Genomic DNA, 25,016 nt, shown 5'->3' with positions numbered 1-25,016 from the left:
CGTGGCCACCGCTGCTGCTCACTGCTCCCCTCGCCTCCCAGGGGATGATCAAGGGTGATGGGTCAATGCCGAGAATAATTTTGCCACACCTAGTGTGTGTGTGAGACAATCATTGGTACTTTAACTTGAACTTTAACAACCGAGGTGGACAAAATCATAATCATTTTAGAGAATGCTTCGAGCTTTAAATGGCTCCGCCCCCTCCCCCACAGCTGATATCACTATTGTTTCTACTTACTCTTTTGGTATAAAATAAATAGTTCATCTTCAATTCATGCACCTGTCATTCATTGAACAGCCTGAGAACTAAACCCTCTGGTGCGATGGGATGCGACGTGGAGGTGTCGGTTTCTTTGATCTATTGGACTGCCACAGGAAGGACCCGAAATCTACGAGTAGAGAGGAGGCAAACCTGACACCGCTCCAAGCACCTTTTTTTGTTTGAACTGTTTATGACCCAGCGCAGCAGCTGTTTATGACCCCTTCCCCTTAGAAGCAGCTGCAGCTATGAAATCAGGAAATAAAGGAAGGAGGCGTGGAACCCCTTCCTCAGAGCGTGGGGTAATACTGTACGAGGGTACAGGTTCACACTCTCTCCTCATGCGCTAAATAGAATCCTGTCTCTGTTTGATTCCTTGCTTCTTGTCTTGTTTAATAGATGGTTTGGTGTTTGAACCTGACACATGCTCCTACCTCCGCGAGGTCGTCGAGCGGATCCAGGACCTCCCGCTCGATGGTGACTTCCAGCAGGACCAGCTCCTGAGCCAGTTGGTCCTGGGTCTCGCCGCACAGCTTCAGCATCTTCCTGCAGGACGGACGACCGCAGACGTTGAAATGATGCTAATCAACATCCACGCAGTGTTGAGTAAGTGTGTGTGTGTGTGTGTGTGTGTGTGTGTGTGTGTGTGTGTGTGTATGCTAGGGTGGTCTCGATACTTCGAGTATTTTCTCGATCTTTGTGTCCTGGGCATGACGTTAAAGTGCATCCGGCAGTGGAGGCTCCTCTATGGGGTCTTGGGGCACTAGGAGCTTAACCCCTCTACTACTGTTACCCGAGGTGGCCCTTGGCAAGGGCCTAGTACCTGACTGCCCCCTAGCCCGGGATACGGTGAAGACCTCAACGGCGGAGCAGTCGGAAGACGGTAGTTTTAAGAACTACCACAACGGCTGCGATGGCGGAAGAAGGCTGCAGCAGAAAAGGGTCCCCAGTCGTCTTGGACTCCATGCCACTGGACCCTGACCCCATTCTGTCAAGGATGGTGTGGTGACTGTCTGTGCACCAGTCTCCCCACGTTAAACTAAGTCACGCACAGGCATCCTTCATAAAGGGATACACCGCCGATGGTCCCGATGGTACCAAAATGTATTTCGATACGTTTCTAAATAAAGGATCTGTGGTGTGTGCGTACTCACCCGAGTAGAGACTCGTCCCCGAGCACGGCGGCCCCCTCCACCATACATTGTGCGAGCGTGGCGAGGGGAAGCTTCTTCTGAAAACATCACACGAGTCAATCACCGCAACAGCACGCGGCCTCGCCAAAATAAAAGCGTGTACACGTGTGTGGCCGCGCTCACCGACGGCGACCTGACCGACTTCTTGTCCACGTCCACGCCCTGCTGGCTCTGCAGACACGCCGCCAGCCTCTTGTGCGTGCTGTGAGAGACCTGCTTGACCAGCTCCAGGCGCTTCTCAGCCTGGCAACAAAGACAAAATAAAAGCTTTCTCTCCTGCTGAATGTTACAGCGGAACCTGGCTTGACAAACCCTCGATTTACCGAATGTTGTATTTACAAGCTTTTACATCCAGCCAATTATGTCTCCTGTGTGCGAACGCCTCGTTCATTTAGTGTGCCGCTGGAAGCCTCCGGGTGCGGCCTGGTAAATAGTAGGGAATCGCTGTGGACTTAAACTTAGGTAAGAGAAATAATTCACACTTGTCTGACAGGAAGGTAAAAAGGATTTTACTTTTTAACTTGTTTTTGTATTATTGTGGCAACATGGTGGTGTACCTTTTTAAGAGCAGGCGATTAAAGGTCTCACCTTTTTGTCCTCCAAACATATTGCTGGGTATTGTGTTTCATCTGACATCACATGGACAAAGATAAGACCTTCTGGAGGAAAGTTCTGTGGTCGGATGAAACAAAAATGGAGCTGTTTGGCCACAATACCCAGCGATATGTTTGGAGGAGAAAAGTTGAGGCCTTTAATCACAGGAACACCATGCATACTGTCAAGCATGGTGGTGGTAGTATTATGCTCTGGTTCTCTTTTGCTGCCAATGGAACTGCTGCTTTAAATGAGACAATGAAAAAGGAGGATTAGCTCCAAATTGTTCAGGACAAGCTAAAATCATCAGCCCGGAGGTTGGGTGTTCCAACAGGACAATGACCCCAAACACACCTTAAAAGTGGTAAAGGAATGGCTAAATCAAGCTAGAATGAAGGTTTTAGAATGGCCTTCCCAAAGTCCTGACTTAAAAGTGTGGACAATGCTGAAGAAACAAGTCCATGTCAGAAAAGCAACACATTTAGCTGAACTGCACCAATTTACCCAGTAACCAGCAACCCTCTGATTGCTGGCACGGCCACTCTACCAACTTCGCCACGCCGTCCCCTATATGCATATATACACACATACATATTTATACAGTATATACATACATACATACATATACAGTATTAGTATACATACATATATATACATTTACATATATTCAGAGGCTGCAATATGACAACTGCGGATCAGAGTGCGACACTGGCAGAGGAGCTTAACTGTTTCTTTGCCCGTTTCGAAACCCCCCAGCGACACTCATCTGCTCCAGCCCTGCCCCCGCCCCCACCGGGCTCCGGCGCCACTCCACTCACTGTACAGGAGCACAGTGTCAGACGAGTGCTCCTGGCTGTGAACCCCAGGAAGGCTACCGGACCAGACGGAGTACCTGGAAAGGTGCTCAGGACGTGCGCCCACCAGCTCGCTCCCCCCCTCACCAGGATCTTCAACCTCTCCCTGGCTCAGGCAGTCATCCCATCCTGCCTGAAGTCATCTACAATAATCCCGGTGCCGAAGAAGTCTCCCATCACCAGCCTGAATGATTACCGACCAGTGGCCCTCACTCCGGTAATCATGAAGTGCTTCGAGCGACTTGTTCTCCAGCACATCAAGGACCATATCCCTCCAGACTTCGACCCCCACCAGTTCGCATACCGGGCGAACAGGTCCACAGAGGACGCCATCGCTGTTGCTCTCCACTCTGCTCTGAACCACCTGGAGCAGCAGCAGAGCTACGTCCGGATGCTCTCTGTGGACTATAGCTCTGCCTTCAATACAATAATCCCGGACAGACTCTGCAATAAACTGGACACTCTTGGCCTCCCCCCGCTCACAAACGCCTGGATAAGGGACTTCCTAACGGACCGACCCCAGAATGTGAGACTTGGCCCGCACCTCTCATCCTCCCGCACGCTGAGCATCGGCTCCCCACAGGGCTGTGTGCTGAGCCCCCTCCTCTACTGCCTTTACACCCATGACTGCAGTCCGGCCCACAGTGACAACCTTACCGTCAAGTTCGCCGACGATACCACAGTGGTCGGGCTCATCTCCAGGGGTGACGAGGCTGCCTACAGAGAGGAGGTCCTGAAGCTGACGGCCTGGTCTTCGGAGAACAACCTCGCTCTCAACACCAGCAAGACCAGAGAGATCATCGTCGACTTCAGGAGGAGCAGCACCGACCCTGCCCCCCTCTACATCAACGGCGAGCGTGTAGAGAGGGTCCACACCTTCAGGTACCTTGGAGTCCACATCTCTAATGACTTCTCCTGGACAGTCAACACCACATCAATCATCAAGAAGGCTCAGCAGCGGCTACACTTCCTTAGAGTCCTCGGGAAGTACAACCTGAAGCCTGACCTGCTGCTGACCTTCTACCGCTCGTCCATCGAGAGCCTGCTGACCTACTGTATTACGGTATGGTACGGCAGCTGCACTGCAGCAGACAGGGAGAGGCTGCAAAGAGTGGTCAAGACGGCTCAGAAGATCACCGGCCGCCCTCTCCCCCCTCTGACGGACATCTACACCTCCCGCTGCCTCAACAGAGCCAGTGCCATCATCAAGGACAGCACCCACCCTGGCTCTGACCTGTTCCACCTGCTGCCCTCTGGGAAGCGCTACAGGTGCATTAAAACCAAAACAAACAGGCTAAAGAACAGCTTCTTCCCCAGGGCCATAACCATCCTGAACGGACTGCCCCATTGTCCCTCATAACTGCCTTCTCTTCGGTGCAATAACCCATTCCACCAACCACCCTGTTTTTGTTTTGCTTTTTTTCATGTATATATTCATTTCACACCATATTCATTGCACTTCTACATTTTTTATATTTTTATATATTTGCACATTGTTTTTCTTGCATGCACACATCGCACTGTATGGAATGGCCTCAATCTCGTTACCTTGCGTAATGACAATAAAGCTGATTCTGATTCTGATTCTGATATATAAATATACATATATATACACATATACATATATACACACATATATATACAGTATATACACATATACACATACTGTATATACACACACACGTATAGTGTCTTCAAAGTGTGCATTCTTTTCCTCAAATAAGGATTTTGGCGAGGCTGGAACCAATTATTGTTCATGTTTCTTATGGGGAACTCTGCTTCACTGTACAAACTAGGGATGCATATTTTTGGGCACCTCACTAGTCGACCCCATTCCGATTCCTGGGGTGTCGAGTCGATTCAGAATCGAGTCTCGATTCAACACGATTCTTGCAATGTAATATTTGAAACTTTATACTTAGAACTTTAGCGTGAAACTTTTTCAAAAACAGGAAAACCCTTTTGCTTGAATGAATGTTGCCTCAAAACTAAAACAAAAAAGAATATTTATAAAACACATTTAAAAACATATTATTCATTTATTTTTTATTCTTATCATTTTTAGATTGATATCAATCAATTTATAGAACTATGACTCGATTTAGAATGGAAATGAATACAAACCTGGATTTTTGAATTGAGGTTCCACTGCATGCACACATGAGAACCACACGTGCACACATGAGAACCACACGTGCACACATGAGAACCTGACGTGCACACATGAGAACCTGACGTGCACACAGGAGAACCACACATGCACACATGAGAACCACACGTGCACACATGAGAACCACACGAGCACACATGAGAACCACACGTGCACACATGAGAACCTGACGTGCACACATGAGAACCACACGTGCACACATGAGAACCACACATGCACACATGAGAACCACACGTGCACACATGAGAACCACACGTGCACACATGAGAACCTGACGTGCACACAGGAGAACCACATGTGCACACATGAGAACATCATGTGCACACATGAGAACCACACGTGCACACATGAGAACCACACGTGCACACATGAGAACCTGACGTGCACACATGAGAACCTGACGTGCACACAGGAGAACCACACATGCACACATGAGAACCAGATGTGCACATATGAGAACCAGACGTGCACACATGAGAACCACACGTGCACACATGAGAACCTGACGTGCACACATGAGAACCACACATGCACACATGAGAACCAGATGTGCACATATGAGAACCAGACGTGCACACATGAGAACCACACGTGCACACATGAGAACCTGACGTGCACACATGAGAACCTGACGTGCACACATGAGAACCTGACGTGCACACATGAGAACCTCGTTTGCACACATGAGAACCACACGTGCACACATGAGAACCTGACGTGCACACATGAGAACCTCGCATGCACACATGAGAACCACACGTGCACACATGAGAACCAGACGTGCACATATGAGAACCACACGTGCACACATGAGAACCTGACGTGCACACATGAGAACCACACATGCACACATGAGAACCAGATGTGCACATATGAGAACCAGACGTGCACACATGAGAACCACACGTGCACACATGAGAACCTGACGTGCACACATGAGAACCTGACGTGCACACATGAGAACCTGACGTGCACACATGAGAACCTCGCTTGCACACATGAGAACCACACGTGCACACATGAGAACCTGACGTGCACACATGAGAACCTCGCATGCACACATGAGAACCACACGTGCACACATGAGAACCAGACGTGCACACATGAGAACCTGACGTGCACACACGAGAACCTGACATGCACACATGAGAACCAGATGTGCACATATGAGAACCTGACGTGCACACATGAGAACCTGACGTGCACGCTCATACCTGCAGGAGATCTTCACTCAACACTTCAGTCTTCTCGGCCCTGCAGGAACAAACACAAGACAAGAAGGCGGTCATTGCAAATCAGGCCACTTGAAGAACACGGTTGCCGTGGCAACTGGGAAACACGCACATTACACACGTGCCCTTTTCTGCCTTTCGTTATTAGCCTAGCAGGGTCAGCCCGCAGCAATTATTCACGCTTTCTTTCTTTTTATGACAGTTGGGGCGATCACAGAACACTTTTGTTCCGAGACTGTAGGACAACATGAGGAGACGCAACATCTGCTTGGAACAAACAACAACAACAACACCACTATGGCCAGGTCTGATGACAACGTTTCCAAGTGAAAAAAACAACAAGTTGCAGAAGTAGAGACCTGCTGATCCTCAGCTTCCTCCTCCACATCCCCTCGCTAGCTCTCAGGAGCCCACCAGGAGGGTCCTGGGTGGGGGGGTAGTCAGAAGGAGACCTGACTATCTGGTTCTGTCACTTCTTTCCCTCATCAGCCATCAATCTCTCTGCTTATAGTCGCCGTGACAACAGGCTCTACTGTGTGTGTGTGTGTGTGTGTGCGTGTGTGTGTGTGTGTGTGTGTGTGTGTGTGCTCCCACTAACAGACACACAGTGTCAGCGCCAACGCTGGGATTACCAGTGATGTCACCGAGGCCTTTCAGCCCCGTGCAATTGTTGAACTAGCCGGTGGGTCGCCATGGCAACCAGGGCCCAGCAGGAAATCTTTTCCCAGTTCGACTATGGGATGGACGACTGCCTTCTTATTTCAACGTGATGTGAAAGACTGAACACAAGCACCAGGCTGCTACATAGTGGTCCACCGTGTCGTTTTGCTTAAACATCCTTCTGACTCCTCAGATATATAACTGATACCAGGGCTGGCCGATACAATGATATCAGTATTTATCACGATAGACACGTTATCGATATCTATCTAAAAATAGTTTTTCTTTTTCCCTCTTCTAGGCAGGAAGAAAGCAGGTAATGTTTGTATCCACCTGTATCATGTTTAACATTCCTTCAATAACACATATCAATGTTTGTATCCACCTGTATCATGTTTAACATTTCTTCAGTAACACATATCAATGTTTGTATCCACCTGTATCATGTTTAACATTCCTTCAATAACACATAGCAATGTTTGTATCCACCTGTATCATGTTTAACATTCCTTCAATAACACATATCAATGTTTGTATCCACCTGTATCATGTTTAACATTTCTTCAGTAACACATATCAATGTTTGTATCCACCTGTATCATGTTTAACATTCCTTCAATAACACATATCAATGTTTGTATCCACCTGTATCATGTTTAACATTCCTTCAATAACACATATCAATGTTTGTATCCACCTGTATCATGTTTAACATTTCTTCAGTAACACATATCAATGTTTGTATCCACCTGTATCATGTTTAACATTCCTTCAATAACACATATCAATGTTTGTATCCACCTGTATCATGTTTAACATTCCTTCAATAACACATATCAATGTTTGTATCCACCTGTATCATGTTTAACATTCCTTCAATAACACATATCAATGTTTGTATCTACCTGTATCATGTTTAACATTCCTTCAGAAACATATATCAATGTTTGTATCTACCTGTATCATGTTTAACATTCCTTCAATAACACATATCAATGTTTGTATCCACCTGTATCATGTTTAACATTCCTTCAATAACACATATCAATGTTTGTATCCACCTGTATCATGTTTAACATTCCTTCAGAAACACATATCAATGTTTGTATCTACCTGTATCATGTTTAACATTCCTTCAATAACACATATCAATGTTTGTATCCACCTGTATCATGTTTAACATTCCTTCAGTAACACATATCAATGTTTGTATCCACCTGTATCATGTTTAACATTCCTTCAGTAACACATATCAATGTTTGTATCCACCTGTATCATGTTTAACATTCCTTCAATAACACATATCAATGTTTGTATCCACCTGTATCATGTTTAACATTCCTTCAATAACACATATCAATGTTTGTATCTACCTGTATCATGTTTAACATTCCTTCAGAAACACATATCAATGTTTGTATCTACCTGTATCATGTTTAACATTCCTTCAGTAACACATATCAATGTTTGTATCCACCTGTATCATGTTTAACATTCCTTCAGTAACACATATCAATGTTTGTATCCACTTGTATCATGTTTAACATTCCTTCAATAACACATATCAATGTTTGTATCTACCTGTATCATGTTTAACATTCCTTCAGAAACACATATCAATGTTTGTATCTACCTGTATCATGTTTAACATTCCTTCAATAACACATATCAATGTTTGTATCCACCTGTATCATGTTTAACATTCCTTAAATAACACATATCAATGTTTGTATCCACCTGTATCATGTTTAACATTGCTTCAATAACACATATCAATGTTTGTATCCACCTGTATCATGTTTAACATTGCTTCAATAACACATATCAATGTTTGTATTCACCTGTATCATGTTTAACATTCCTTCAATAACACATATCAATGTTTGTATCCACCTGTATCATGTTTAACATTGCTTCAGTAACACATATCAATGTTTGTATCCACCTGTATCATGTTTAACATTCCTTCAATAACACATATCAATGTTTGTATCCACCTGTATCATGTTTAACATTCCTTCAGTAACACATATCAATGTTTGTATCCACCTGTATCATGTTTAACATTGCTTCAATAACACATATCAATGTTTGTATCCACCTGTATCATGTTTAACATTCCTTCAATAACACACATCAATGTTTGTATCCACCTGTATCATGTTTAACATTCCTTCAATAACACATATCAATGTTTGCATCCACCTGTATCATGTTTAACATTCCTTCAATAACACATATCAATGTTTGTATCCACCTGTATTATGTTTAACATTCCTTCAGTAACACATATCAATGTTTGTATCCACCTGTATCATGTTTAACATTCCTTCAATAACACATATCAATGTTTGTATCCACCTGTATCATGTTTAACATTCCTTCAGTAACACATATCAATGTTTGTATCCACCTGTATCATTTTAACATTCCTTCAATAACACATAGCAATGTTTGTATCCACCTGTATCATGTTTAACATTCCTTCAGTAACACATATCAATGTTTGTATCCACCTGTATCATGTTTAACATTCCTTCAGTAACACATATCAATGTTTGTATCCACCTGTATCATGTTTAACATTCCTTCAATAACACATATCAATGTTTGTATCCACCTGTATCATGTTTAACATTCCTTCAATAACACATAGCAATGTTTGTATCCACCTGTATCATGTTTAACATTCCTTCAGTAACACATATCAATGTTTGTATCCACCTGTATCATGTTTAACATTCCTTCAGTAACACATATCAATGTTTGTATCCACCTGTATCATGTTTAACATTCCTTCAATAACACATATCAATGTTTGTATCTACCTGTATCATGTTTAACATTCCTTCAATAACACATATCAATGTTTGTATCCACCTGTATCATGTTTAACATTCCTTCGATAACACATAGCAATGTTTGTATCCACCTGTATCATGTTTAACATTCCTTCAATAACACATATCAATGTTTGTATCCACCTGTATCATGTTTAACATTCCTTCAATAACACATATCAATGTTTGTATCCACCTGTATCATGTTTAACATTCCTTCAATAACACATATCAATGTTTGTATCCACCTGTATCATGTTTAACATTCATTCAGTAACACATATCAATGTTTGTATCCACCTGTATCATGTTTAACATTCCTTCAATAACACATATCAATGTTTGTATCCACCTGTATCATGTTTAACATTCCTTCAATAACACATAGCAATGTTTGTATCCACCTGTATCATGTTTAACATTCCTTCAATAACACATATCAATGTTTGTATCCACCTGTATCATGTTTAACATTCCTTCAGTAACACATATCAATGTTTGTATCCACCTGTATCATGTTTAACATTCCTTCAGTAACACATATCAATGTTTGTATCCACCTGTATCATGTTTAACATTCCTTCAATAACACATATCAATGTTTGTATCCACCTGTATCATGTTTAACATTCCTTCGATAACACATAGCAATGTTTGTATCCACCTGTATCATGTTTAACATTCCTTCAATAACACATATCAATGTTTGTATCCACCTGTATCATGTTTAACATTCCTTCAGTAACACATATCAATGTTTGTATCCACCTGTATCATGTTTAACATTCCTTCAATAACACATATCAATGTTTGTATCCACCTGTATCATGTTTAACATTTCTTCAGTAACACATATCAATGTTTGTATCCACCTGTATCATGTTTAACATTTCTTCAGTAACACATATCAATGTTTGTATCCACCTGTATCATGTTTAACATTGCTTCCATGCACGCAGGCCATAGCAACAACAGCTGTTGCCATGGTTACAAGGGGCTGACACATGTACAGCTGCGTGGAAGGAAAGGAGACACGGTCAGCGTCATCAGCTCCCTTAACAACAGTCGCCATGGTAACGCCTTAATGAGGTCACCCGGGTTGAGGCCCAGTGTGGAGCGTCGTCTGGCGCCCGGGTGTTCCCTCCATGTTCTTTTTATTTTCCCTTCATGTTCCCCACATGTTCCCTAATGTTCCCCACATGTTCTTTTCATGTTCTCTTCATGTTATTATTATGTTCCCTAATGTTCCCATCATGTTCTTTTCATGTTCTTTTCATGTTCCCTTCATGTTCCCTAATGTTCCCATCATGTTCTTTTCATGTTCTCTTCATGTTCTTTTCATGTTCCCTTCATGTTCTTTTTATGTTCTCTAATGTTCCCATCATGTTCTTTCCATGTTCTTTTCATGTTCTTTTTATGTTCCCTAATGTTCCCCACATGTTCTTTTCATGTTCCCTTCATGTTCCTCTTATTTCCTCTTAATGTTCCCCACATGTTCCTCTCATTTCTCCATAATGTTATTTTTATCTTTCCTTAATGTTCCCCTCATGTTCTTTTCATGTTCCCATCATGTTCTCTTCATGTCCCCCTCATGTTCCCTTCATGTTCCCCTCATATTCACTTCATGTTTCCTTCATGTTCCCATCATTGTTCTCTTCATGTTCTTCTCATGTTCCCTTCGTGTTCTTTTCATGTTCCCCTCATGCTCCCATCATGTTGTCTTCATTTTCCCATCATGTTCTCTTCATGTTCCCCTCATGTTCTCTTCATGTTCCCTTCATGTTATTTTCATGTTCCCTTAATGTTATACTCATGTTCCCTTCATGTTCCTCTCATGTTCGTTTCATGTTCCCTTCATATTTTGTTCATGTTCCCCTCACCTTCCCTTTGTGTTCCCTACATTTTATTGTCATGTTATCCTCACATTCCCTTCATGTTCCCTACATGTTCTTTTCATGTTATCCTCATGTGCTGTTCATGTTCCCTACATGTTATTTTCATGTTACCCTTACGTTCCCTTCATGTTCTCTCATGTTCCCCTCATGCTTCCTTCATGTTGCCTCATGCTCCTCTCATGTTCCCTTCATGTTCCCTTCCTGCTCCCTTCATGTTCTCTCATGTTCCCCTCATGCTTCCTTCATGTTGCCTCATGCTCCTCTCATGTTCCCTTCCTGCTCCCTTCATGTTTCCTTCATGTTCCCATCATTGTTCTCTTCATGTTCCCTTCGTGTTCTTTTCATGTTCCCCTCATGTTCCCTTCTTGTTCCCATCATGTTGTCATCATGTTCCCATCATGTTCTCCTCATGTTCCCCTCATGTTACCTTCATGTTCCCATCATGTTCTCCTCATGTTCCCCTCATGTTACCTTCATGTTCCCATCATGTTCTCTTCAAGTCCTTTCATGTTCACTTCATGTTCCCTTCATGTTCGCCTAATGTTATCCTCATGTTCCCTTCATGTTCCTCTCATGTTCGTTTCATGTTCCCTTCATATTTTGTTCATGTTCCCCTCACCTTCCCTTTGTGTTCCCTACGTGTTCTTTTCATGTTATCCTCACGTTCTCTTCATGTTCCCCACATGTTCTTTTCATGTTCCCTTCATGTTCCTCTTATTTCCCTTTAATGTTATTTTTATGTTCCCTTAATGTTCCCCACATGTTCCTCTAATTTCCCCATAATGTTATTTGTATCTTCCCTTAATGTTCCCCTCATGTTCTTTTCATGTTCCCATCATGTTCTCTTCATGTCCCCCTCATGTTCCCTTCATGTTCCCCTCATATTCACTTCATGTTTCCTTCATGTTCCCATCATTGTTCTCTTCATGTTCCCTTCATGTTCTTTTCATGTTCCCTTCGTGTTCTCTTCATGTTCCCTTCATGTTCTTTTCATGTTCCCTTCGTGTTCTTTTCATGTTCCCCTCATGTTCCCATCATGTTGTCTTCATTTTCCCATCATGTTCTCTTCATGTTCCCCTCATGTTCCCATCATGTTCTCTTCATGTTCCCTTCATGTTATTTTCATGTTCCCTTAATGTTATACTCATGTTCCCTTCATGTTCCTCTCATGTTCGTTTCATGTTCCCTTCATATTTTGTTCATGTTCCCCTCACCTTCCCTTTGTGTTCCCTACATGTTATTGTCATGTTATCCTCACATTCCCTTCATGTTCCCTACATGTTCTTTTCATGTTATCCTCATGTGCTGTTCATGTTCCCTCCATGTTATTTTCATGTTACCCTTATGTTCCCTTCATGTTCTCTCATGTTCCCCTCATGCTTCCTTCATGTTGCCTCATGCTCCTCTCATGTTCCCTTCATGTTCCCTTCCTGCTCCCTTCATGTTCTCTCATGTTCCCCTCATGCTTCCTTCATGTTGCCTCATGCTCCTCTCGTGTTCCCTTCCTGCTCCCTTCATGTTATTTTCATGTTTCCTTCATGTTCCCATCATTGTTCTCTTCATGTTCCCTTCGTGTTCTTTTCATGTTCCCCTCATGTTCCCTTCATGTTCCCATCATGTTGTCATCATGTTCCCATCATGTTCTCCTCATGTTCCCCTCATGTTACCTTCATGTTCCCATCATGTTCTCCTCATGTTCCCCTCATGTTACCTTCATGTTCCCATCATGTTCTCTTCAAGTCCTTTCATGTTCACTTCATGTTCCCTTCATGTTCGCCTAATGTTATCCTCATGTTCCCTTCATGTTCCTCTCATGTTCGTTTCATGTTCCCTTCATATTTTGTTCATGTTCCCCTCACCTTCCCTTTGTGTTCCCTACATGTTCTTTTCATGTTATCCTCACGTTCTCTTCATGTTCCCCACATGTTCTTTTCATGTTCCCTTCATGTTCCTCTTATTTCCCTTTAATGTTATTTTTATGTTCCCTTAATGTTCCCCACATGTTCCTCTAATTTCCCCATAATGTTATTTGTATCTTCCCTTAATGTTCCCCTCATGTTCTTTTCATGTTCCCATCATGTTTCCTTCATGTCCCCCTCATGTTACCTTCATGTTCCCCTCATATTCACTTCATGTTTCCTTCATGTTCCCATCATTGTTCTCTTCATGTTCCCTTCATGTTCTTTTCATGTTCCCTTCATGTTCTTTTCATGTTCCCTTCGTGTTCTTTTCATGTTCCCCTCATGTTCCCATCATGTTGTCTTCATTTTCCCATCATGTTCTCTTCATGTTCCCATCATGTTCTCTTCATGTTCCCTTCATGTTATTTTCATGTTCCCTTAATGTTATACTCATGTTCCCTTCATGTTCCTCTCATGTTCGTTTCACGTTCCCTTCATATTTTGTTCATGTTCCCCTCACCTTCCCTTTGTGTTCCCTACATGTTATTGTCATGTTATCCTCACATTCCCTTCATGTTCCCTACATGTTCTTTTCATGTTATCCTCATGTGCTGTTCATGTTCCCTACATGTTATTTTCATGTTACCCTTACGTTCCCTTCATGTTCTCTCATGTTCCCCTCATGCTTCCTTCATGTTGCCTCATGCTCCTCTCATGTTCCCTTCCTGCTCCCTTCATGTTATTTTCATGTGTCCTTCATGTTCCCATCATTGTTCTCTTCATGTTCCCTTCGTGTTCTTTTCATGTTCCCCTCATGTTCCCTTCATGTTCTCTCATGTTCCCCTCATGCTTCCTTCATGTTGCCTCATGCTCCTCTCATGTTCCCTTCATGTTCCCTTCCTGCTCCCTTCATGTTCTCTCATGTTCCCCTCATGCTTCCTTCATGTTGCCTCATGCTCCTCTCGTGTTCCCTTCCTGCTCCCTTCATGTTATTTTCATGTTTCCTTCATGTTCCCATCATTGTTCTCTTCATGTTCCCTTCGTGTTCTTTTCATGTTCCCCTCATGTTCCCTTCATGTTCCCATCATGTTGTCATCATGTTCCCATCATGTTCTCCTCATGTTCCCCTCATGTTACCTTCATGTTCCCATCATGTTCTCCTCATGTTCCCCTCATGTTACCTTCATGTTCCCATCATGTTCTCTTCAAGTCCTTTCATGTTCACTTCATGTTCCCTTCATGTTCGCCTAATGTTATCCTCATGTTCCCTTCATGTTCCTCTCATGTTCGTTTCATGTTCCCTTCATATTTTGTTCATGTTCCCCTCACCTTCCCTTTGTGTTCCCTACATGTTCTTTTCATGTTATCCTCACGTTCTCTTCATGTTCCCCACATGTTCTTTTCATGTTCCCTTCATGTTCCTCTTATTTCCCTTTAATGTTATTTTTATGTTCCCTTAATGTTCCCCACATGTTCCTCTAATTTCCCCATAATGTTATTTGTATCTTCCCTTAATGTTCCCCTCATGTTCTTTTCATGTTCCCATCATGTTTCCTTCATGTCCCCCTCATGTTACCTTCATGTTCCCCTCATATTCACTTCATGTTTCCTTCATGTTCCCATCATTGTTCTCTTCATGTTCCCTTCATGTTCTTTTCATGTTCCCTTCGTGTTCTCTTCATGTTCCCTTCATGTTCTTTTCATGTTCCCTTCGTGTTCTTTTCATGTTCCCCTCATGTTCCCATCATGTTGTCTTCATTTTCCCATCATGTTCTCTTCATGTTCCCATCATGTTCTCTTCATGTTCCCTTCATGTTATTTTCATGTTCCCTTAATGTTATACTCATGTTCCCTTCATGTTCCTCTCATGTTCGTTTCACGTTCCCTTCATATTTTGTTCATGTTCCCCTCACCTTCCCTTTGTGTTCCCTACATGTTATTGTCATGTTATCCTCACATTCCCTTCATGTTCCCTACATGTTCTTTTCATGTTATCCTCATGTGCTGTTCATGTTCCCTACATGTTATTTTCATGTTACCCTTACGTTCCCTTCATGTTCTCTCATGTTCCCCTCATGCTTCCTTCATGTTGCCTCATGCTCCTCTCATGTTCCCTTCCTGCTCCCTTCATGTTCTCTCATATTCCCCTCATGCTTCCTTCATGTTGCCTCATGCTCCTCTCATGTTCCCTTCCTGCTCCCTTCATGTTATTTTCATGTGTCCTTCATGTTCCCATCATTGTTCTCTTCATGTTCCTTTCGTGTTCTTTTCATGTTCCCCTCATGTTCCCTTCATGTTCCCATCATGTTCCCATCATGTTCTCCTCATGTTCCCCTCATGTTACCTTCTTGTTCCCATCATGTTCTCCTCATGTTCCCCTCATGTTACCTTCATGTTCCCATCATGTTCTCTTCAAGTCCTTTCATGTTCACTTCATGTTCCCTTCATGTTCGCCTAATGTTATCCTCATGTTCCCTTCATGTTCCTCTCATGTTCGTTTCATGTTCCCTTCATATTTTGTTCATGTTCCCCTCACCTTCCCTTTGTGTTCCCTACATGTTCTTTTCATGTTATCCTCACGTTCTCTTCATGTTCCCCACATGTTCTTTTCATGTTCCCTTCATGTTCCTCTTATTTCCCTTTAATGTTATTTTTATGTTCCCTTAATGTTCCCCACATGTTCCTCTAATTTCCCCATAATGTTATTTGTATCTTCCCTTAATGTTCCCCTCATGTTCTTTTCATGTTCCCATCATGTTCTCTTCATGTCCCCCTCATGTTCCCTTCATGTTCCCCTCATATTCACTTCATGTTTCCTTCATGTTCCCATCATTGTTCTCTTCATGTTCCCTTCATGTTCTTTTCATGTTCCCTTCGTGTTCTTTTCATGTTCCCCTCATGTTCCCATCATGTTGTCTTCATTTTCCCATCATGTTCTCTTCATGTTCCCCTCATGTTCCCATCATGTTCTCTTCATGTTCCCTTCATGTTATTTTCATGTTCCCTTAATGTTATACTCATGTTCCCTTCATGTTCCTCTAATGTTCGTTTCATGTTCCCTTCATATTTTGTTCATGTTCCCCTCACCTTCCCTTTGTGTTCCCTACATGTTATTGTCATGTTATCCTCACATTCCCTTCATGTTCCCTACATGTTCTTTTCATGTTATCCTCATGTGCTGTTCATGTTCCCTACATGTTATTTTCATGTTACCCTTACGTTCCCTTCATGTTCTCTCATGTTCCCCTCATGCTTCCTTCATGTTGCCTCATGCTCCTCTCATGTTCCCTTCCTGCTCCCTTCATGTTCTCTCATATTCCCCTCATGCTTCCTTCATGTTGCCTCATGCTCCTCTCATGTTCCCTTCCTGCTCCCTTCATGTTATTTTCATGTTTCCTTCATGTTCCCATCATTGTTCTCTTCATGTTCCCTTCGTGTTCTTTTCATGTTCCCCTCATGTTCCCTTCATGTTCCCATCATGTTCCCATCATGTTCTCCTCATGTTCCCCTCATGTTACCTTCATGTTCCCATCATGTTCTCCTCATGTTCCCCTCATGTTACCTTCATGTTCCCATCATGTTCTCTTCAAGTCCTTTCATGTTCACTTCATGTTCCCTTCATGTTCGCCTAATGTTATCCTCATGTTCCCTTCATGTTCCTGTCATGTTCGTTTCATGTTCCCTTCATATTTTGTTCATGTTCCCCTCACCTTCCCTTTGTGTTCCCTACATGTTCTTTTCATGTTATCCTCACGTTCTCTTCATGTTCCCCACATGTTCTTTTCATGTTCCCTTCATGTTCCTCTTATTTCCCTTTAATGTTATTTTTATGTTCCCTTAATGTTCCCCACATGTTCCTCTAATTTCCCCATAATGTTATTTGTATCTTCCCTTAATGTTCCCCTCATGTTCTTTTCACTTTCCCATCATGTTCTCTTCATGTCCCCCTCATGTTCCCTTCATGTTCCCCTCATATTCACTTCATGTTTCCTTCATGTTCCCATCATTGTTCTCTTCATGTTCCCTTCATGTTCTTTTCATGTTCCCTTCGTGTTCTCTTCATGTTCCCTTCATGTTCTTTTCATGTTCCCTTCGTGTTCTTTTCATGTTCCCCTCATGTTCCCATCATGTTGTCTTCATTTTCCCATCATGTTCTCTTCATGTTCCCCTCATGTTCCCATCATGTTCTCTTCATGTTCCCTTCATGTTATTTTCATGTTCCCTTAATGTTATACTCATGTTCCCTTCATGTTCCTCTAATGTTCGTTTCATGTTCCCTTCATATTTTGTTCATGTTCCCCTCACCTTCCCTTTGTGTTCCCTACATGTTATTGTCATGTTATCCTCACATTCCCTTCATGTTCCCTACATGTTCTTTTCATGTTATCCTCATGTGCTGTTCATGTTCCCTACATGTTATTTTCATGTTACCCTTATGTTCCCTTCATGTTCTCTCATGTTCCCCTCATGCTTCCTTCATGTTGCCTCATGCTCCTCTCATGTTCCCTTCATGTTCCCTTCATGTTATTTTCATGTTTCCTTCATGTTCCCATCATTGTTCTCTTCATGTTCCCTTTGTGTTCTTTTCATGTTCCCCTCATGTTCCCTTCATGTTCCCATCATGTTGTCATCATGTTCCCATCATGTTCTCCTTATGTTCCCCTCATGTTACCTTCATGTTCCCATCATGTTCTCCTCATGTTCCCCTCATGCTCCCCTCATGTTACCTTCATGTTCCCATCATGTTCTCTTCAAGTCCTTTCATGTTCACTTCATGTTCCCTTCATGTTCGCCTAATGTTATCCTCATGTTCCCTTCATGTTCCTCTCATGTTCGTTTCATGTTCCCTTCATATTTTGTTCATGTTCCCCTCACCTTCCCTTCATGTTCCCTACATGTTTTTTTCATGTTATCCTCACGTTCCCTTCATGTTCTGTTCATGTTCCCTACATGTACTTGTCATGTTACCCTCACCTTCCCTTCATGTTCTCTCATGTTCCCTACATGTTCTTTTCATGTTACCGTCACGTTCCCTTCATGTTCCCCTCAGGCTTCCTTCATGTTGCCTCATGCTCCTCTCATGTTCCCTTCATGTTCCCCTCCTGCTTCCTTAATGTTCCCCTCATGTTATGTTCCTATTATGACAGTAGTTATGTTATGAAGGTGTTATTGTTCCCATAAGACATAACAGTTGGAAGAACGTCAGTGTCAAAGTTAGCAGTGATGAGGAGGTTCTGTTAGTCACAGGTGTTCCAGGATGTAGCCAAGGCCATCATGGTGAACCCTTTTCTTCTCAGCTACATGACAGATGGTCGCTCCCCGCCTGTGATGTCATTTCCTGCCTTGGTCCGGTTCTCAGCGACGTCAGCTGACAACTTAGAACGTTCCGTGTTTCCAGCTGAGGCTCATGCAGAGCGTGCAGACTGCAGCTGGGCGGGTCAAATCCCCCCCGGGGGGGGAACCCAGGTTGCCATGGCCACAGGGGTGTGTCGCATGTGCTCCCAGCTGCGCGAGTTGGCCGCAGCCTTCTGCTGCTTTTTGGTGTCAGAGCAGGAGACAGCTGGGAAAAGTTGTTGACTAAGTGCTGGATTACACGTGCAGGACAAACATCTCGGGATGTGTCCGTCTAATCCCAGGCAAAGTAGAACCAACAAACTGCGGGTCAAAGGTCATCACCAAGCACAGATGTTTCTCACCAGCGTCCTTAAAGGACACACACACACACACACACACACACACACACACACACACACACACACACACACACACACACACACACTATGATAGATAGGGCATCGTGTCATTGATATTTCAATAAAACACGCCAGGAAAAGAAGGACAAAAACTGGATAGTCCGGCCAAAAGAGGAGACATACTGTAGACCAGGTGTGTCCAAACTGTGGCCCGCTGCCGTCTTCTATTCCGGCCCAATGAGCAATTTGGGCGCAGTGTTTTATTATAAAAATATACAATAGCGTCTGCAGTGTGATAACTACCATTTTGTCACCATCTAGTGGCCAACAAAAGTAACTTACGTCAATAGCCATTAATGTGCATAGGTGCACAGCATTCACTTATATTACCCAATCCAAACAACCTTCCCTGGTCATGGAGCGTGAAAAATTTAACCAGCGCAACAATTCAACAAACACAAAACACAACCTGCTCACAGAACTTTGTGGGCATTACAAAAAACGTAAAGTCAGCATAAAAAAATTGCAAATGACAGCCTTTTAAATCCATTCCAATGCATGATGAACACTCTCTCCACACTTATCTGTTTTTGGCACATTTTAGCTGCTTCATATTTCTGATTGAGTACAAAACTTTAAGGAAGTCGTCATGAAGGTAAACAAGGTAGGAGTTTAATTTTCACATACTCTTAATATTCAATTATATTATTTATGTATCCATTACTCCTCTCTGAGCTGCCACCTTAACGTGGTAGAGGAGTTTGCGTGTCCCAATGATCCTAGGAGCTATGTTGTCCGGGGGCTTTATGCCCCCTGGTAGGGTCTCCCAAGACAAACTGTTCCTAGGTGAGGGATCAGACAAAGAGCAGCTCGAAGACCTCTATGAAGAAAACAAGCAAGGAACCCAGATTTCCCTTGCCCGGACGCGGGTCACCGGGGCCCCCCTCTGGAGCCAGGCCCGGAGGTGGGGCACGATGGCGAGCGCCTGGTGGCCGGGCCTGTCCCCATGGGGCCCGGCCGGGCACAGCCCGAAGAGGCAACGTGGGTCCCCCCTCCAATGGGCTCACCACCCATAGTAGGGGTCATAGAGGTCGGGTGCGATGTGAGCTGGGCGGCAGCCGAGGGCAGGGCACTTGGCGGTCCGATCCTCGGCTACAGAAGCTAGCTCTTGGGACGTGGAACGTCACCTCGCTGGGGGGGAAGGAGCCTGAGGTAGTGCGCGAGGTGGAGAAGTTCCGGCTAGATATAGTCGGACTCACTTCGACGCACAGCAAGGGCTCTGGAACCAGTTCTCTCGAGAGGGGCTGGACTCTCTTCCACTCTGGCGTTGCCGGCAGTGAGAGGCGACGGGCTGGGGTGGCAATTCTTGTTTCCCCCCGGCTCAGAGCCTGTACGTTGGAGTTCAACCCGGTGGACGAGAGGGTAGCTTCCCTCCGCCTTCGGGTGGGGGAACGGGTCCTGACTGTGGTTTGCGCTTACGCGCCAAACCGCAGCTCAGAGTACCCACCCTTTTTGGATTCACTCGAGGGAGTACTTGAGAGTGCGCCCCCGGGTGATTCCCTCGTTCTACTGGGGGACTTCAATGCTCATGTTGGCAGCGACAGTGAAACCTGGAGAGGCGTGATTGGGAAGAATGGCTGCCCGGATCTGAACCCGAGCGGTGTTATGTTATTGGACTTTTGTGCCCGTCACAGATTGTCCATAACGAACACCATGTTCAAACATAAGGGTGTCCATATGTGCACTTGGCACCAGGACACCCTAGGCCGCAGTTCCATGATCGACTTTGTAGTTGTGTCATCCGATTTGCGGCGTCATGTTTTGGACACTCGGGTGAAGAGAGGGGCGGAGCTTTCTACCGATCACCACCTGGTGGTGAGTTGGCTGCGATGGTGGGGGAGGATGCCGGACAGACCTGGCAGGCCCAAACGCATTGTGAGGGTTTGCTGGGAACGTCTGGCAGAGTCTCCTGTCAGAGAGAGTTTCAATTCCCACCTCCGGAAGAACTTTGAACATGTCACGAGGGAGGTGCTGGACATTGAGTCCGAATGGACCATGTTCCGCGCCTCTATTGTCGAGGCGGCTGATTGGAGCTGTGGCCGCAAGGTAGTTGGTGCTTGTCGTGGCGGTAATCCTACAACCCGTTGGTGGACACCGGCGGTGAGGGATGCCGTCAAGCTGAAGAAGGAGTCCTATCGGGTTCTTTTGGCTCATAGGACTCCTGAGGCAGCGGACAAGTACCGACAGGCCAAGCGGTGTGCGGCTTCAGCGGTCGCAGAGGCAAAAACTCGGACATGGGAGGAGTTCGGTGAGGCCATGGAAAACGACTTCCGGACGGCTTCGAAGCAATTCTGGACCACCATCCGCCGCCTCAGGAAGGGAAAGCAGTGCACTATCAACACCGTGTATGGCGAGGATGGTGTTCTGCTGACCTCGACTGCGGATGTTGTGGATCGGTGGAGGGAATACTTCGAAGACCTCCTCAATCCCACCAACACGTCTTCCTATGAGGAAGCAGTGCCTGGGGAGTCTGTGGTGGGCTCTCCTATTTCTGGGGCTGAGGTTGCTGAGGTAGTTAAAAAGCTCCTCGGTGGCAAGGCCCCGGGGGTAGATGAGATCCGCCCGGAGTTCCTTAAGGCTCTGGATGCTGTGGGGCTGTCTTGGTTGACAAGACTCTGCAGCATCGCGTGGACATCGGGGGCGGTACCACTGGATTGGCAGACCGGGGTGGTGGTTCCTCTCTTTAAGAAGGGGAACCGGAGGGTGTGTTCTAACTATCGTGGGATCACACTCCTCAGCCTTCCCGGTAAGGTCTATTCAGGTGTACTGGAGAGGAGGCTACGCCGGATAGTCGAACCTCGGATTCAGGAGGAACAGTGTGGTTTTCGTCCTGGTCGTGGAACTGTGGACCAGCTCTATACTCTCGACAGGGTCCTTGAGGGTGCATGGGAGTTTGCCCAACCAGTCTACATGTGTTTTGTGGACTTGGAGAAGGCATTCGACCGTGTCCCTCGGGAAGTCCTGTGGGGAGTGCTCAGAGAGTACGGGGTATCGGACTGTCTGATTGTGGCAGTCCGCTCCCTGTATGATCAGTGCCAGAGCTTGGTCCGCATTGCCGGTAGTAAGTCGGACACGTTTCCAGTGAGGGTTGGACTCCGCCAAGGCTGCCCTTTGTCACCCATTCTGTTCATAACTTTTATGGACAGAATTTCTAGGCGCAGTCAAGGCGTTGAGGGGATCTGGTTTGGTGGCTGCAGGATTAGGTTTCTGCTTTTTGCAGATGATGTGGTCCTGATGGCTTCATCTGTCCAGGATCTTCAGCTCTCACTGGATCGGTTCGCAGCCGAGTGTGAAGCGACTGGGATGAGAATCAGCACCTCCAAGTCCGAGTCCATGGTTCTCGCCCGGAAAAGGGTGGAGTGCCATCTCCGGGTTGGGGAGGAGATCTTGCCCCAAGTGGAGGAGTTCAAGTACCTCGGAGTCTTGTTCACGAGTGAGGGAAGAGTGGATCGTGAGATCGACAGGCGGATCGGTGCGGCGTCTTGTACAGCGGACGCTGTATCGATCCGTTGTGGTGAAGAAGGAGCTGAGCCGGAAGGCAAAGCTCTCAATTTACCGGTCGATCTACGTTCCCATCCTCACCTATGGTCATGAGCTTTGGGTTATGACCGAAAGGACAAGATCACGGGTACAAGCGGCCGAAATGAGTTTCCTCCGCCGGGTGGCGGGGCTCTCCCTTAAAGATAGGGTGAGAAGCTCTGTCATCCGGGAGGAGCTCAAAGTAAAGCCGCTGCTCCTCCACATCGAGAGGAGCCAGATGAGGTGGTTCGGGCATCTGGTCAGGATGCCACCCGAGCGCCTCCCTAGGGAGGTGTTTAGGGCACGTCCGACCGGTAGGAGGCCGCGGGGAAGACCCAGGACACGTTGGGAAGACTATGTCTCCCGGCTGGCCTGGGAACGCCTCGGGGTCCCACAGGAAGAGCTGGACGAAGTGGCTGGGGAGAGGGAAGTCTGGGCTTCCCTGCTTAGGCTGCTGCCCCCGCGACCCGACCTCGGATAAGCGGAAGAAGATGGATGGATGGATGTATCCATTATATTAATATAATATATAACTATGTAACTATATATACATATATATAAATATATGTATATATATTTATATATATGAATATATATATATATATATAAATATATACACATACATACATACATATATACATATATGTATACATACATACATATATTTATACATATATATATATACATACACATATAGACATATACATATATACATACAAACATATGTATATATATACATACATATATATACATACATACATACATATATATATATACATACATACATATATATACATATATACATACATACATACCTATATATACACAAATATACATACATATAGTCGAGGTTTCTGTGGTTTATCTGTTATACAGTGCTCAATACCAGGGTATATACACATGCATTTCCACACACACATATATATACATATACACATATACATCCATCCATCCATTTTCTACCGCTTGTCCCTTTTGGGGTCGCGGGTGGTGCTGGAGCCTATCTCAGCTGCATTCGGGCGGAAGGCAGGGTACAGCCTGGACAAATATACATCCATCCATCCATCCATTTTCTACCGCTTATTCCCTTTTGGGGTCGCGGGGGGGCGCTGGAGCTTATCTCAGCTACAATCGGGCGGAAGGCGGGGTACATATATATATATATGTATATATATAATCTATAGAATCTCCTGATGATTGAGGGAACCCCTCATGAAACAGGCCTGTAGAGATGAAATAGTTCATAATTCATTTCAAAAAGGCCGATACAGGGGGGAAAGGCCGATACCGATATACATCGATCGATATTTGGTCATTGATATTTCAATAAAACATGACACAAAAGGACTTAAAACCCAACAAGAGCACTTAGAGCCACTTGCCTACTTTGCCCTTTGACCCCCACCTGAACATTAAACCTGAGTGTAGCGGCCATTACTAACCACGCCGGTAATAACAGCCAATCAGTCATCAGCTGCTGACACCTTTGACTAATGGCTGGACTTTAATGAGCAGCACAGACAAAGACTTCTAAATGTGTCATTCATGTTGGCCTGGACAACAAAGACTTTTAAATGTGCATCATTTATGTTGGCCTGAATGACGCACTTTTAAAGAAAGAAATCATGTGGCTAGCTATCTCGGTGGAGCAGTTGGAGCGAAGCACATTAACGCCAGCCAAGGACGCTGAAGTGATATCCACACGGCAGACATTTATCCATGAAAATATGGCGAAGCTGCAGGCGGTGCGTTTGACGGCGAAGCAGCTGGAAGGAGATACTGTAGAAGAGGGGTGCACAAAAAAATTAATTCATATTCGAATTGCGATTCTTATTCTTTCCAAATTTAAATCGATTCATCATTTTTAAAAATCGATTAAAAAATATTACAATATATATATATATATATATATGTATATATATATATATATATATATATATATGTATATATATATATATATATATATATATATATATATATATATATATATATATATATATATATTGGTTTAAAAAAAATATATATATAAATATTCAAAAAATATATATATATATATATATAATTTACATATATATATTTTTTTATTTTTTATATTTATATATATATATTTTTAAAACCAATGTATATATATATATATATATATATA

General features: G+C 44.1%; 1 protein-coding gene across 5 annotated transcripts in view; it reads right to left on the bottom strand.

Moving 5' to 3' along the window:
• Window positions 1-25,016, bottom strand: part of LOC133575017 (rho GTPase-activating protein 44-like) — a 69,468-nt gene that overhangs the window by 32,314 nt on the left and 12,138 nt on the right. For 4 of the 5 annotated variants that reach the window (XM_061927469.2, XM_061927471.2, XM_061927472.2 and 1 more), the window contains exons 2-5: window positions 6,285-6,324; window positions 1,576-1,695; window positions 1,414-1,490; window positions 694-805 (exon numbers count right to left, since the gene is read on the bottom strand). In XM_061927469.2, the coding sequence (XP_061783453.1) occupies window positions 694-805; window positions 1,414-1,490; window positions 1,576-1,695; window positions 6,285-6,324 (349 nt within the window). The remainder of the gene's footprint in view (window positions 1-693; window positions 806-1,413; window positions 1,491-1,575; window positions 1,696-6,284; window positions 6,325-25,016) is intronic. The other variant, XM_072912087.1, reaches the window with a different exon arrangement.

This window comes from Nerophis lumbriciformis, linkage group LG32 (genome assembly GCF_033978685.3).
Source record: "Nerophis lumbriciformis linkage group LG32, RoL_Nlum_v2.1, whole genome shotgun sequence".
Classification (NCBI taxonomy): domain Eukaryota; kingdom Metazoa; phylum Chordata; class Actinopteri; order Syngnathiformes; family Syngnathidae; genus Nerophis; species Nerophis lumbriciformis.
This window is presented reverse-complemented; position numbering and strand designations above follow the sequence as displayed.